The following is a 17,687-nucleotide window of genomic DNA, read 5'->3' on the forward strand; positions in this document are numbered from 1 at the left end:
ATCCGATTATTTTATAAATAATAATAATTATAAGGAATTAGTAAGAAAATAGAGATATGAAATTAACCTAAACTTTACTAGAGTAAATAAGATAACTAAGTTCTTAAATACTAAGCTATTTTAATATATTCTTTATAAAATAGTTAATAATAATCTTTAGAAGTTATTTAGATATAACTTTAAGAATTTTACTTATTAAAGGAACTTTAATAAGTTTGAATTCCCGGAAATACTATACTTATATAAAATTCTTTAGTATAATAGCATATTTATATAATAGAATAGTAGTACTAATACTATTATAAATATCCTATATATTATTATAAAGGAAAATATATAGTACATATAGTTAAATAAGGATATATTAGTAGCTAGACTAGATCTTATTAAGGAACTAATCCTATTAGGCTTTATTATTTTTATAAAGAATAAGTACCTAGAATCTATTATTTTTAATATTCCTATACTATTATTTCTTTTATTACTTTCTTTATTACTATATTTTATATCTTTACTAGATTTATATATTAGTATAAAAGCTCTAGAAATAAATAGTATATTCTTACTAGTCCTATTACTACTATTATAACTATATCCGAATAATCCCTAATTTCCTTTAATTATAAGACTTATTAGGGAAGTTACTAAGATTTATACTAAAGAGTAAAAGTATAATAAATCTAATAGTAATTTTAATTATAAACTTACTATTTTCCTTAATATTTACTAATATATAGAGCTTTTATAAGAGGTACTAATACGAGCTTTTCTTACTATATTAAAGAAACTAGCTTAAGACTATTTCTATAGTAACTAGCTCTCTTAATATATATATAAAGAGGCTTATATTAATATCCGTAGCTTTTTTAAAAGCCCTGGATTTAAATATCGAAATTTAGTTATATGAAACGTTATTATATTAGCTTTTATAATAGCTAAATTCCCGGAAAAGATAATATTTGAGACTATTTAATTACTAATTAATAAATTATATTAATTATAATATAGTCTTATACTTAATTTACGAATTACCGAATTTCTTTATAATAAAATTATTATTTCTTACTAAGGCTTCCGGGTATATAAATACGTAATTTTAGATTCTCTTATAAATCTTGGCTAGCTTATTAATAAGCTTTAGTTATTTATTATTATATATAAGAGTAAATAATAAGCTAATTCCGAAATCTTCTTTACTAATTAATAATATTACTCTTAGAACTTTTCAAGCTATTATTTTTCCGGAAATTATTAATTTAAACCTAGCCGTAATTTCGGAACCCGTAATAATTACTTTAAGTCCCGTAATTATAATAATTATATCCCAAAGTCATGTTTTATATATAAGAAGCCCGAATACTACTTATAGAAGCATATACTAGAGAAATAAGAGACTAAGAAGGCTTGATTTAGGAATAGAAATATCTATTAGTTTAGATCCCGAAATATTTATAACTTTAATAAATGCTTTAGTAATACTTATATATAGTATATTACTAAAGCTAAAGATAAAGAAAGTAATAAGGATAATAAGAATAAACTAGTAAATAATACTTTTAAGACTTTATTAGCGGAAATAAATAAAGAAGAGAAATATTACTTAGATTCTTACTTTACTTTAGTTAAGAGCTTTTTAGCTACTCTTACTATTCCCGCTCTACTAATAATTATAGCTAATACTTTTATAGATAACCTTACTTTTCTTTTTTTTTATATATTAGATAATAGGCAAAAACCATATATTAGAGCTTATTAAACCTTTAATAAAAGATACCTAGACTTTTATAATTAATAATATATTAAGATATAATACTTATTACTTTTATAAAGTCATAATTAATACTAAAGCCTCTAGATACTTAATTACTAGTTCTAACTAATTTCAAGCTCTCTAGTAAACTAATAATAGTATTAAACTTAATAAAATTACTAAAGATTAAGTTAATATCTAGTTTAGTATTAGATCTATATCTTTTATTAGATCTATAATAGTAAGTATATTAATTAGATAAGTATAATTCTATATTATGCCTTTAAAGACTTTATTTTTACTTAGCTTAGCTAATATAAATAAGCTAGGGGTTTACTTTAATAATCTTACTAATTATCTTATTACTTTTACTAGAAAATATATATTTATAATATAATATTTTAGATATTTTTTTTTGCTTTAGAATACTATATTATAAGGCTTTATTTCCGAATTATTTACTTATAATTCCTACTTTCTTATAGAGATTAAATTATAATATTTATATTATTATTTTAGTTATTTATTTATTAGTAAGCTCCGAAATATACTAGAATAAGTAGGCCATAATATTAATATAGAAGCCCTTAAGTATCTTATAAAATACTATAAGTAATATTAGAAATATGACTAATTATCCGGATAATTTAAGTTTAACCTAAGAAATAATATTAGCTTTAATTACTTTATTATTATTAATATTTTTTATATTTCTAGTAAGCCTATATTTTATATTATTAATAAAGGCACTTGATATTAAGCTAGCTAATGGCTCTAGAATATTAGTATAATATATATTTGGGACGCACTCAAATAATACTAGATTAATAATTACTTAGGCTTTCCTAATTAGATTATAGCAAATACCGGAAAGTAGTTTACTAATAAGAAGTTTACTTAGCTTGCAAATATTATAGGAACTAAGGTTAAGATTATTCTTATAAAAGCTCATAACTTTATTAGAATTATAAAACACTATTATAGCCTAATCTAATATACCTATTTTATTATTATAGCTAAAGTTAATAAAATTAATAAGGATACCGTATTTCAAATAGCTTTTAAGGCTATTAATAACTTTACGGGACCTAATAGTATTATCCTAATTCTTTTAATTTATAGTACTTTACCTTAAATAATTAAATATAATGCCTTATTACTTATTATATTATAGTAATTAGTAGTACTTAAAAAGGCAATAGTAGAAATTTAGAAGCTTTGAGCTAGATATTAAATTATGAATGCTTTAAATACCCAAAATAGTTCTAGTATTACTAATATTCACAAACTATTCCTGAATTTGAATGTTCTTATTTAGTATAAAGGAAATACTAGTTAATCTAGTAGTTAGGATAAACTATATAAGCTAGTAGCTATTAATGGAGAGGACTGCGTACTAGCTTTATTACGTGGTAATACTATTTTCCGTTTAATCTTTATAAAGTCCTTTTATATAGGGAATATTAAGGTTATTACTAATAACCCCGAACCTAAACCTGTTCCCGAACCTAATAGCGAGGCCAAAGGTAATACAGGCATAATTCTTCCTGCTATTCCTACTATTTCACTAAAGCATGGCAGAGAATGCTCTCGTAAGACCCCGGATATTATGGTATTCTTATAGAATAATGAACTATACGAGAATTCCCGTTAAGTTAAAGTTACTAGTCTCTTAGAAAAAGGCATATTCGAGGTTATTTCCAGATCTCAGGTACTAAAGGAAATATATATCTTTAACTCCCGGTTTATTAATGAGATTAAGAATAAGGGCACGGAGAGAGAGCTTAAGAAGTCGAGACTAGTTATCCGAGCCTATAATAATAGTGAGAAATATATAATATTAATATAATTACTTACTATTTAATGTATTAGCCAGAGAATTATCCTTAGTATTACTACTATAATAATAGATATTACGGAATTATATTTACGTAATATCTCGTAAGCTTATGTCTAATTAATAACCTTGCTTAATTATAATTTCTATATTAACTTACCTCACGAACTTACTAGAGAGCTAAATCTAAAGAATAATTCTGTTCTAAAGGTTATAAAACCACTATATGGCGTACCGGAAGCTAGGAACTACTAGTTTAAGACTTACTATTCCTATTATATTAACGAGCTTTCTATAGAATAGTCGACTTATGACTCTTGCCTTCTCTATAGCAAGTAATTCTTCGGAATTATTAGCCTTTAAACTAATAATACTTTATTTATTAGAACTAATGATTTTGTAAAGGTAAAGTAACTAAAGCTCTATGAGGCTAAGTTCTTGGCTAAGGAGCGTGAATTCCTTACTTTTGACTATAATCTCAAATTTAATAGAGGTATTATTTATACGGATACTACTGGAATTACTCTTATATAGGAACACTAGTATAAAAACCTTTGAATTGTTTTTATGAAGAATACTACTATTATAAGTAATAAGAGTACTATTCGTTAAAATCTCTCTATTAAGGACTAATATATTGCCTAATGCACTAGAGGAGCGTATATTGCATTAGTCTATTAACCAGAAGCTTTATATGACCTGTTAATTATTACTCAAGCTATTAATCCCTCGGAAACTGACGTAAAGGCACTTAATAAGCGTATTTAATAGCAATTTGAGAATGCCGCCAGAGGACTGAGATTCGTGAAGCTAGCGAAGGAGTTCTTACGTTTAATTATTTTTACGGACGCTTCGTTCGCAAATAATAGAGATCTCTCCTCCCAAATCGGATACGTTCTAGTTCTAGCAGATAGAACTGGACGCGCTAATATTATCTACTAGTCCTCCACCAAATATAAGAGAGTCACCAGAAGCGTTCTAGCTTTGGAACTCTACGGTATGGCTCACGGTTTTGATATGGGCGCTTTAGTCAAGTCTATGATTGACAGAGCACTGGAAATGGAACTACCACTAGTCATCTGTACGGATTCGAAGTCGCTGTACGAATGCCTCGTCAAATTGGGCACCACTCGAGAGAAACGCCTAATAATCGACGTAATGTGCCTCCGCCAGGCGTACGAACGACGAGAGATCGCGGAAGTCAAGTGGATTAAGGGAGAATCGAATCCTGCCGACTCTATAACGAAATCGAAGCCATCGAACGCCCTCAAGCGCCTCATTGATACGAACACAATATAATTGGACGTGGAGGGATGGGTCGAACGCGAATAGAGCGGGGAATGAATATATGGGAAGGGAGGATATTATGGGAGGGGAAGTCACGTGCAAAAGGCCGCGGCCTTTGGCATGTGACCAAAACCTCAAGAGCGATATGGATACACAGCGTTTGGGAGATCTGGCACTAGGCCGGATTGGGGAATTTGCGTGCGATCGGAGAGGAGTACTGTTTTCTGTTTTTCGCGTTTTTTAGAGAGTTTCCAGTGTTGGTATAGCTATTCCCTTGGGAGTCACGTGCGTAGTCACGGGATACGGGACACGGGACATGGTCATGTGACCTCGCGTCCCATTAGTGACTCGACCGGTAGCTAGTCCCCATTAGGCTTAGCAGATTTAGGGATCGCATATTAATACCATAATACTGCGATCCTTACTTCTAAAAAGAATAACTTTACTAACCTTATATAAATAGCACTTTCATGCCTATATAATAGTATTATGTATTCCTAATAAACTAATAATTATAAATAGAAATACTATTAAAATAAAGAAGTTCTTAGATTATATTATAATATATATAAATTTAATAATTACTATTATTTATTATATAAAAGAAATAAGTTAAATAAAATATAAAAAATAATTAATTATTATATAAAAAAAGTATTATTTCTAAGATATTATTTATATTATATTATACTAATATAACTTTTATTATTTATAATATAATATTTCTTATTTCTTATATTTTTTTATTTAAAAATAAACTTATTTTATAAGTATTTATTAGTTTACTAGAAATATATAATACTATTATATAAATATAGAAATACTATTTATATATAGTTAGTAAAATTATTCTTTAGAAATAGGAATTATAGTATTATAGTATTAATATATAATCCCTAAATCTACTAAGCCTAAAGAGGTCTAGTTTACTAGTTAAGTTATTAATAGGATATAAGATTATATAACTATATCTTATATTTTATATTTTATTACCTATATTTTATTACTTATTACCTATATCCTATATCTCGTAACTATATATATAATTCCTAGAGAAATAGTTATACTAATACTAGAAACTCTCTAAAAATACAAAAAATAGTATTTTTTTCTAATTATATATAAATTCCCTAATCCGGCCTAGTACTAGATTTCCCAAATATTTTATATATCTATATTACTTCTAAGATTTTAGTTATATACTAAAGGCCATAGCATTTTATATATAATTTTCTCTCCTATAATATTCTTCTATCCTATATATTTATTTTCTGTTTTATTTATATTTAATTTATTTCTTTATATTTAATTATATAATATTTATATTAATTAGGTACTTAAGGGCATTTATTAATTTTAATTTTATTATAGAATTAGCAGGATTTAATTTTCCCTTAATTTATTTAACTTCTATAATCTCTTATTATTTATATACCTAATAAAGATATATTATATTAATTATTAGGTATTTCTCTTAAATAATACCTAATTTAATAAGGTATTTATATAATAATTTTAAATTCATATAAATAACTAGTAATAGTTCTATTTCTAGTATTCTATTAATTATAGATTTAACTAAAGTACTTATATTAAAACTATAAGCTATACTATAGAGTTCTAAAACTAGAATACTTCTAGTAACTTTCTTATATTTAGTAAAGAACTAGTAAATAATATTAGTATATCTAGTTCTATTTACTAGAACTAAAATATATCTAATTTAGGAAAAGAGATTTCTATTATTTATAAATAAAGTATTTATAAAAATAATTAAATATAAGAACTTTTTTACTAGCTTTATAAATCTTAGTCTTCTAGTAATATTCTTAATTTACTATTAAATATACTTATTAAATACCTTTATATTAGTTTCTAAGGGTTTAATAGCTTAAGTAATAATTAATAAGTTATATAAAGCTTCTAATTAATAAACTAATATAATATATATTTCTTTTATATATTAGGTAATATATTAATTCTTAATAAAGAAATTTTAATAAATAGTACTCCTATTACTTATAATAGTAGTATTTTTTATAGAAATAGTTCAGAGGTTTTTATATTAATATTCCTATATAAGAGTAATTCTAGTAATATTTATATAGATAATATTTTTATTAAATTTGAGATTATAATTAAAAATAAGGGATTTATATTTCTTAGTTAAGAACTTAGCCTTATAGAGCTTTAGTTACTTTACTTTTATAAAATTATTAGTTTTAATAAATAGGGTATTATTAGTTTAAAGGCTAATAATTCCGAAAAGTTACTTATTATAAAATAAGTAAGAGTTATAAGTTAATTATTTTATAAAGAACTTATTAATATAATAGGAATAGTAAGTTTTAAACTAGTAGTTTCTAGCTTCTAATATATTATATAATAGTTTTATAATCTTTAGAATAGAATTATTCTTTAGATTTAGTTCTCTAGTAAGCTTATAAAATGAATTAATATAGAAATTATAATTAAATAAGGTTATTAATTAGATATAAGCTTGTGAAATATTATATAAATATAATTCCGTAATATTTATTATTATAATAATAATACTAAGAATAATTCTCTAGCTAATATATTAGATAATAGATAATTATATTAATATTATATATTTCTTACTATTATTATAAGTTTAGATAACTAGTCTCGACTTTTTAAGTTCTTTCTCTATATCTTTATTCTTAATCTTATTAATAAACCGGGAATTAAAAATATATATTTTCTTTAATACCTGAGATCTAGAAATAATCTTAAATATATTCTTTTTTAGGAGGCTAGTAACTTTAACTTAATGGGAATTCTTATATAGTTTATTATTCTATAAGAATATTATAATACCCGGGGTTTTATAAAGGTATTCTTTATTATATTTTAGTAAAATAATAAGAGAAATCATACTCGTATTACTTTTAGTCTTATTATTAGATTCGAGAATAAGTTTAGGTTTAGGGCTATTAGTAATAATCTTAATATCTCTTATATAAAAGGGCTTTATAAAAATTAAATAGAAAGTAATATTACTATATAATAAAACTAGTATATAGTTTTTCCTATTAATAGCTACTAGCTTATATAGTTTATTCTAATTACTAGATTAACTAGTATTTTCTTTATACTAAATAAGAATATTTGAATTTAATAATAGTTTATAAATATTAGTAATACTAGAACTATTTCGGGTATTTAAAATATTCCTAATTTAATATCTAGCTTAAAGCTTCTAAATTTCTACTATTACTTTTTTAAATACTACTAATTACTATAATATAATAGGTAATAAGATATTATATTTAATTATTTAAGGTAAAGTACTATAAACTAAAAGAATTAAAATAATATTATTAGGTTCTATAAAGTTATTAATAGCCTTAAAAGCTATTTAGAATATAGTATTCTTATTAATTCTATTAACTTTAGCTATAATAATAAAATAGGTATATTAGATTAGGCTATAGTAATATTCTATAATTCTAATAAAATTATAAGTTTCTATAGAAATAATCTTAATCTTAGTTCCTATAATATTTATAAGCTAAATAAATTTCTTATTAGTAAATTACTTTCTGGTATTTATTATAATCTAATTAGGAAGATCTAAATAATTATTAATTTAGTATTATTTAAATATATTTTAGATATATATTATACTAATATTCTAGAACTATTAGTTAGCTTAATATTAAATATCTTTATTAATAATATAGAATATAGGCTTACTAAAAATATAGAAAATAATAATAATAATAAAATAATTAAAGCTAATATTATTTCTTAAATTAAACTTAAATTATCTAGATAATTATTTATATTTCTAGTATTATTTATAGTATTTTATAAGATATTTAAGGGTTTTTATATTAATATTATAGCTTACTTATTCTAATATATTTCGGAGCTTACTAATAAATAAATAACTAAAATAATAATATAGATATTATAATTTAATTTTTATAAGAAAGTAAGAGTTATAAATAAAGAATTCGGAAATAAAGCCTTATAATATAGTATTCTAAAGCAGGAAAAAGTATTTGAAATATTATATTATAGATATATATTTTCTAGTAAAAATAATAAAATAATTAGTAAAATTATTAAAATAGACTTCTAGCTTATTTATATTAGCTAAACTAAATAAAAATAGAGTTTTTAAAAATATAATATAGAATTATACTTATTTAATTAGTATACTTATTATTATAGATCTAATAAAAAATATAAATCTAATACTAAACTAAATATTAACTTAACTTTTAGTAATTTCATTAAGTTTAATACTATTATTAGTTTACTAGAGAGCTTATAATTAATTAGAACTAGTAATTAAGTATCTAGAGGCTCTAGTATTAATTATAATTCTATAAAAATAATAAGTATTATATTTTAATATATTATTAATTATAAAAGTCTAGATATTTTCTATTAAAAATTTAATAGACTCTAAGATATAGTTTTTGCTTATTATCTAATATATAAAGGAAAGAGAAATAAGATTATTTATAAAAATATTAGCTATAGTTATTAGTAAAATAAAAGTAATAAAAGTAGCTAAAAAGCTCTTAACTAAAATAAAATAAAAATCTAAATAGTATTTCTTTTCTTTATTTATTTCTACTAATAAAGCCTTAAAAGTATTATTTACTAGTTCGTTCTTATTACTTTTATTATTTTCTTTATTTTTAGCTTTAGTAATATATTATATATAAGTATTATTAAAGTATTTATTAAAGTTATAGGTATTTCGGGATCTAAACTAATAGATATTTCTATTCCTAAATCGAGCCTTTTTAGTTTTTTATTTCTCTAGTATATATTTCTATAAGTAATATTCGGGTTTCTTATATATAAAATATAACTTCGAAATATAATTATTATAATTATAGGATTTGAAATAGTTATTACGAATTCTAAAATTATAGCTAGGTCTATATTAATAATTTCCGAAAAAATAATAACTTAGAGAATTTTGAAAATAGTATTATTAATTAGTAAAGAAAGTTTCGGGATTAGCTTATTATTTACTTTTATATATAATAATAAATAACTAGAGCTTATTAATAAGCTAGCCAAGATTTATAAGAGGATCTGAGATTATATATTTATATATCCGGAAGCCTTAGTAAGAAGTAATAATCTTATTATAAAGAAATTAGATATAAGACTATACTATAATTAATATAGTTTATTAATTAATAATTAAATAATCTCAAATATTGTCTTCTCCGGAAATTTAGCTATTATAGAAGCTAATATAATAGTATTCTATTTATCTAAATTTTAATATTCGAATTTAGGGCCTTTAAAAAAGCTATAGATATTAATATAAGCCTTTTTATATATATATTAAAAAAGCTAATTACTATAGAAATAGTTTTAAGCTAGTTTCTTTAGTATAATAGGAAAAGCTTATATTAGTACCTTTTATAGAAGCTCTATATATTAATAAATATTAAGAAAAATAGTAAATTTATAATTAAAATTACTATTAGATCTATTATACTTTTACTTTTTAGTATAGATCTTAGTAACTTTCCTAATAAGTCTTATAATTAAAGGAAATTAAGAGTTATTTAGATATAATTATAATAGTAATAATAATAAAAATATATTATTTATTTCTAGAACTTTTATACTAGTATATAAATCTAATAAAAATATAAGATATAATAATAGAAAAAGTAATAGAAAAAATAATAATAATATAGAAATATTAAAAATAATAGATTCTAGGTACTTATTCTTTATAAGAATAATAAAGCCTAATAGAATTAGTTCCTTAATAAAATCTAGTCTAGCTACTAATATATTCTTATTTAATTATATATATTATTTATTTTTCTTTATAATAGTATTAATACTACTATTCTATTATATAAATATATTACTATACTAAAGAGTCTTATATAAATATAATATTTCCGAAAGTTCGAATTTATTAAAGTTTTCTTAATAAGTAAAGTTCTTAAAATTATATCTAAATAATTCTTAAAAATTATTATTAATTATTTTATAAAAAATATATTAAAATAGCTTAATATCTAAGAACTTAGTTATCTTATTTACTTTAATAAAATTTAGGTTAATTCTATATTTCTATTTTCTTACTAATTCCTTAAAATTATTATTATTTATAGAATAATTAAATTAGATAAATCTAATAAAGGAATTATTTACTATAATATATTTTATTATTATATATTCTATAGGCTTATATCTAGTTCGAGATATAATAGTTTATAAGAAAAATAGATTTATAAGAAGAAAAGTAATTTATAAGATAAGTAATTTATAATAGGTATTATATTTAAGATAAAAATTTTATCTATAATAAGAAATTTAGGAAGTAAAATTTAAGAAGTAAAATATCGAGATTCCGGAAGAACTTAATAGTTCTAAAGTTTAAGAACCCTAGGGATTTAAAAGAAAGTAATTTTTAAAAAGGTTTTATAGGAATTAAATAGGAATAAAATAGGATAATTAAATAGCTAACTGTTTTAGTATTTGGTAAAATCAAGTATTTTTCCTACTTATATAACCGAATTATAAGTAATAGAACTAATAGATATTCTTTTTTTTAATATAGTATAATTAGGCCTTAGTAAAATTAAGTATCTTTTCTACTTATATAACTAAATTATAAGTAATAGAATTAATAGTTATTTCCTCTTTAACTAGAATAATAGCTTTATTCCTAAGTAACTGAATTTTAGGCAAGTATAGCTTAATTCTTTCTAATTTATAAATATAAATAGACCTTATTCTAATCTAAATATAAACTAATTAATATTAGTTTACTAGGAATATATAATATTATTATATAGCTTAATTCTTCCTAATCTATAAATATAAATAGATCTTATTCTAATCTAAATATAAACTAATTAATATTAGTTTACTAGTAATATATAGTATTATTATATAAATATAAAAGTATTATTTATATATAGTTAGTAAAGTTATTTTTTAGAAATAAGAATTATAGTATTATAATATTAATATATAATTCCTAAATCTACTAAGCCTAAAAAGGTCTAGTTTACTAGTTAAGTTACTAATAAGATATAAGATTATATAATTATATCTTATATTCTATATTCTATTACTTATATCTTATTATCTATTACCTATATCCTATATCCTATATCTTATAATTATATATATAACTTCTAGAGAAATAGCTATACTAATAGTATTTTATTTTATTTTAATACTAATAATAATCTTATATAATTAATTTTAAACTTATAAATATTAAATCTTTAATTTTCTTTTAATATTTATATAAAAGTATAATAATTACTAATTAAATATTTCTCAGATTTTAATAATTTATAATTTATATATATAATATTCTAGAAATTATTATAATAAATAATTAATTAATATAATTATTAAATATATTATAAAGCTTAATAAATTATTATCTAAATAAACTAAATAAAAAATACTAATATTATATATAGTTTTTTAATAATTTTCCTATAATTAAAAAAACTAGTATTTATATTAAATATTTTATACTAAAATATATAAAAGAATTTATATATTAGAATTCTTTTATTAAAAATATTAAATTCCTATATTTTTAAAAAGAAAGAAAAAGAAAAAAAATCTAATAATTTTAATAATTTTATATTTATTAATATTATAGTTTTAATTTAATCTCGAATTATTTTATTATTATTAGATAAAAATAAAATAATAAAATAAAATACCTTTTTTATAATTATTTAATTTTTATTATAATATATTATTTAAAAACTCGAATTTAATATCTAATTTTTTTAAAGTTTAATAAATAAAATATATTACTAGTTTTAAAATTTAATAATAAATCTAATAATTTAATTATAAGTTTTAGTAATTTAATTATAAGATTTTATATAGCCTAATTTTAATTAGAATTAGCTTTAGAATTTGAATTATTATTATTAGAATCTGGGTTTTCTTAATTAGAATTCTAATTATTATTAATTATAAGTAGATTTTAATTAAATATTATATTATTATAATTTAATATTTCTAAAAAATATAACCTATATTTAATAATAAGTTTAATTTCTTTATAAAACTTTATTAATCTTATTTATTAATTCTATTAGTTTTAAGTAATTAATTATTAATTTATAAATAAAATATAGATTATTAATAATATTTTATTATTATTTTTAGAATAATATAAAATAATTATTATAACTAATTAGTTTTTATTAATAAACTTAAAGCTATATAATAAGTCTTTTATTTAGTTCTATTAAATATATAAGCTATTAGTTAATTTATATTTAATACTATTATTAAAAAATTCATTTTTTTTAATAAATAAATACTTTTTATAATAAAATAATAAATTAGCTAAAACTAGAAAAAGTACTAAAAATAATAATTATAATATTAAATTAAATATAGAACTTTAACTAAATAATTACTAGTTTTTTAAATTTAATAATAATAAAACTAAAAAGATTTCTAAAATAAATAATAATAATAATAATAATAATATAGCTAATATAATTCTAATATAAAAAAAAAATTCTTTTAAAATAGCTTTTAATAGTATTTTAATAAGTTTTAATAAAAACTAAAAATAATATTTAATAAATATTTCTTTATTTTAATATAAAATAAGAATTTTTTCTAGTTTCTAAAAACAGGAAAGAATTATACTTTTAGCCTAAATAAAGTATTCTAAGGTATTTAGATTAGCTAATAAAGGCTTAAAAGTTATATTATTAAGCTTATTAGAAATACTTTATTATTTTTAAATATAAGGTTTTTTTAGAAATCTTATAATATTAAAAATACTAATTTTAAAATATTATTTTATTTTATTAAATCTTATATTTGAAATATAAAAAATTAATTATAAAAAAGCTAAAGTTTATTACTTTTTAATATATTAAAAATTAGCTTTCAAATATAATATTTATATATTTCTTATTATATTTTTTAATATTATATTTTTTAATATTATATTTTATTTTTATTATAATATTTTAATAATAATATGAGTTATTTTTATTTCTTATAATTAAATATTATAAGAAATATAAAGAAATATAATATTTAATAAAGATTTTAGCTAATATAAAATATTTTTAGAATTATTAAATAATAAATTATTTTATTTTATAAAAACTATATTAAATATTTTAGAAATATAATCTAAATTAAATATATATATATATAAATATATTTTATTTTAGTCTATTAATTATTAATTATTTATTTTAATATATTTAATTCGATTTATAAATAATAGAAATAAACTTCTAGATCTTTTAATTATTAAGTTTTATAACTTAAATATATTAATTAGCTTATTTATAATCTTTATTAAAAAGCTATATATTATTAATATAAATAATATAAATAAATATTTAATACTAATAAATTAGAAAATCTAGTTTTTATAATTATTTATATAATATTTTTATTTATACTAGAATTAATATTATAGAATTTAGCTAATAATACTTTTTTATATTATTTAAATATTTATAAAGTTTTTATAAGATTTTCTAATATTATAAAATAGATTTATATTAAATAATAAAATCTAAAAATTATATAAATATATATAGTAATAAAATAATTAGTATTTATAAGTACTGGTTTATTAATAATATATTATACTATTATATAAATATAGAAATATTATTTATATAAAATTAATAAAGTTATTATTATTTAGAAATAAGAATTATAATATTATAATATTAATATATAATTTCTAAATTTACTAAGCCTAAAAGAATCTAGTTTACTAATTAAATTACTAATAAAATACGAGATTATATAATTATATCCTATATTCTATATTTTATTATCTATATTCTATTACTTATATCTCGTATCTTATATTCCGTAATTATATATATAATTTTTAAAGAAATAGCTATACTAATACTAGAAACTTTCTATAAAATATAAAAAATAATATTTCTTTCTAATTATATATAAATTCCCTAATCTAGCCTAATACTAGATTTCTTAAATATTTTATATATCTATATTATTTCTAAGGTTTTAGTTATATACTAAAAGCTATAGCCTTTTATATATAACTTTCTTTTCTATAATATTCTTTTATTCTATATATCTATTTTCTATTCTATTTATATTTAATTTATTTTTCTATATCTAATTATATAATATTTATATTAATTAGATACTTAAAAGTATTTATTAGCTTTAATTTCATTATAGAATTAGTAGAATTCGATTTTTTTTTAATCTATTTAATTTCTATAATCTCTTATTATTTATATATTTAGTAAAGATATATTATATTAATTATTAGATACTTTTCTCGAATAATTCCTAATTTAATAAGGTATTTATATAATAACTTTAAATCTATATAGACTACTAGTAGTAATTCTATTTCTAGTATTTTATTAATTATAGATTTAACTAAAGTACTTATATTAAAGCTATAAGCTATATTATAAAATTCCGAAGCTAGAATACTTCTAATAACTCTCTTATATTTAGTAAAGAACTAATAAATAATATTAGTATATCTAGTTCTATTTATTAGAACTAGAATATATCTAATTTAAGAAAAGAAATCTCTATTATTTATAAATAAAGTATTTATAAAAATAATTAAATATAAAAACTTTTTTATTAGTTTTATAAATCTTAATTCTCTAGTAATATTCTTAATTTACTATTAAATATATTTATTAAATATCTTTATATTAGTTTTAGAGAATTTAATAGTTTAAATAGTAATTAATAGGTTATATAAAGTTTCTAGTTAATAGACTAATATAATATATACTTCTCTAATATATTAGGTAATATATTAGTCCTTAATAGAAAGATCTTAATAAATAATACTTCTATTACTTATAGTAGTAATATTTTTATAGAAATAATTTAGAGGTTTTTATACTAATATTTTTATATAAGAGTAATTCTAGTAATATTTATATAAATAATATTTCTATTAAACTTGAAATTATAATTAATAGTAAGATATTTATATTTCTTAGTTAAAAACTTAGCTTTATAAAGCTTTAGTTACTTTACTTTTATAAAATTATTAATTTTAATAAATAAAATATTATTAGTTTAAAGGCTAATAATTCCGAAAAGTTAGTTATTATAAAAGAAATAAGAATTATAAGTTAACTATTTTATAGAAAGCTTATTAATATAATAGAAATAATAAATTTTAAACTAGTAGTTTCTAATTTCTAGTATATTATATAATAGTTTTATAATTTTTAGAATTAAATTATTATTTAGTTTTAGTTTTCTAGTAAGTTTATAAAATAAATTAATATAAAAATTATAATTAAATAAGGTTATTAATTAGATATAAGCTTATAAAATATTATATAAATATAGCTTTATAATATTTATTATTATAATAGTAATACTAAAAATAATTCTCTAACTAATATATTAAATAATAAGTAATTATATTAATATTATATATTTCTTACTATTATTATAAGCCTAGATAACTAGTTTCGATTTCTTAAACTTTCTTTTTATATTTTTATTCTTAATCTTATTAATAAACCAGGTATTAAATTTTTTTTTTTTTTAATATTTGAGATCTAGAAATAATCTTAAATATACTCTTTTCTAAAAAACTAGTAATTTTAACTTAATAGAAGTCCTTATATAAGTTATTATCTTATAGAAATACTATAATATCCGGGTTCTTATAAGGGTATTCTCTATTATAATTTAATAAAATAGTAGAAATAATAGAAGAAATTATACTTATATTATTTTTGGCCTTATTATAGAATTTGGAAATAGATTTAGGTTTAGAACTATTAGTAATAACCTTAATATTTCCTATATAAAAGGGCTTTATAAAAGTTAAGTAAAAGATAGTATTACTATATAATAAAGCTAATATATAGTTCTTTCTATTAATAGCTACTAGCTTATATAGCCTATTTTAATTATTAGATTAACTAGTATTTCTTTTATATTATATAAGAATATCCGAATTTAAAAGAAGTTTATAAATATTAGTAATATTAGAATTATTTCGAGTATTTAGGATATTTGTAATCTAATATCTAGTTTAAAGCTTTTGAATTTCTATTATTATTTTTTTAAATACTACTAATTACTATAATATAATTAATAATAAAATATTATATTTAGTTATTTAGAATAAAGTATTATAAACTAAAAGAATTAGAATAATATTATTAGGTTTAATAAAATTATTAATAGCTTTAAAAGCTATTTAAAATATAATATCCTTATTAATTCTATTAATTTCGGCTATAATAATAAGGTAAATATATTAAATTAGGCTATAATAATATTCTATAATTCTAATAGAACTATAAGCTTCTATAGAAATAATTTTAATCTTAGTTCCTATAGTATTTATAAGCTAAATAAACTTTTTACTAATAAACTACTTTTTAATATTTATTATAATTTAATTAGAAAAACCTAAATAGGTATTAATCTAATATTTTAAAATTATTAGCCGGCTTAATATCTAATATCTTTATTAATAATATAGAATATAAGCTTACTAGAAATATAGAAAATAATAATAATAATAAAATAATTAAAGCTAATATTATTTCTTAGATTAAATTTAAATTATTTCGGTAATTATTCGAATTTCTAGTATTATTTATAGTATTTTATAAAATATTTAAAGGCTTCTATATTAATATTATAGCCTATTTATTTTAGTATATTTCAAAGCTTATTAATAAATAAATAACTAAAATAATAATATAAATATTATAATTTAATTTCTATAAAAAAGCAAGAATTATAAATAAAGAATTCGGAAATAAAGCCTTATAAAAT

At 18.5% G+C, this 17,687-nt stretch overlaps 1 protein-coding gene across 1 annotated transcript; it reads left to right on the forward strand.

Annotated features, from left to right (window-relative positions):
• The first annotated feature begins 4,268 nt into the window (after nt 1–4,268).
• K444DRAFT_717340 (uncharacterized protein) lies at nt 4,269–5,263 on the forward strand. Its single transcript, XM_024888404.1, has one exon. The coding sequence runs from the start codon at nt 4,587–4,589 to the stop codon at nt 4,884–4,886; it is 300 nt and encodes a 99-aa protein (XP_024739468.1). The 5' UTR covers nt 4,269–4,586; the 3' UTR covers nt 4,887–5,263.
• Nucleotides 5,264–17,687: the final 12,424 nt, after the last annotated feature.

The sequence above is a fragment of the Hyaloscypha bicolor genome, assembly GCF_002865645.1.
Source record: "Hyaloscypha bicolor E unplaced genomic scaffold K444scaffold_53, whole genome shotgun sequence".
In the NCBI taxonomy this organism is placed as follows: domain Eukaryota; kingdom Fungi; phylum Ascomycota; class Leotiomycetes; order Helotiales; family Hyaloscyphaceae; genus Hyaloscypha; species Hyaloscypha bicolor.

Coding starts and splice junctions, on each gene's coding strand:
- K444DRAFT_717340 (XM_024888404.1), top strand. CDS start 4,587: ATGGCTCACGGTTTTGATATGGGCGCTTTAGTCAAGTCTATGATTGAC.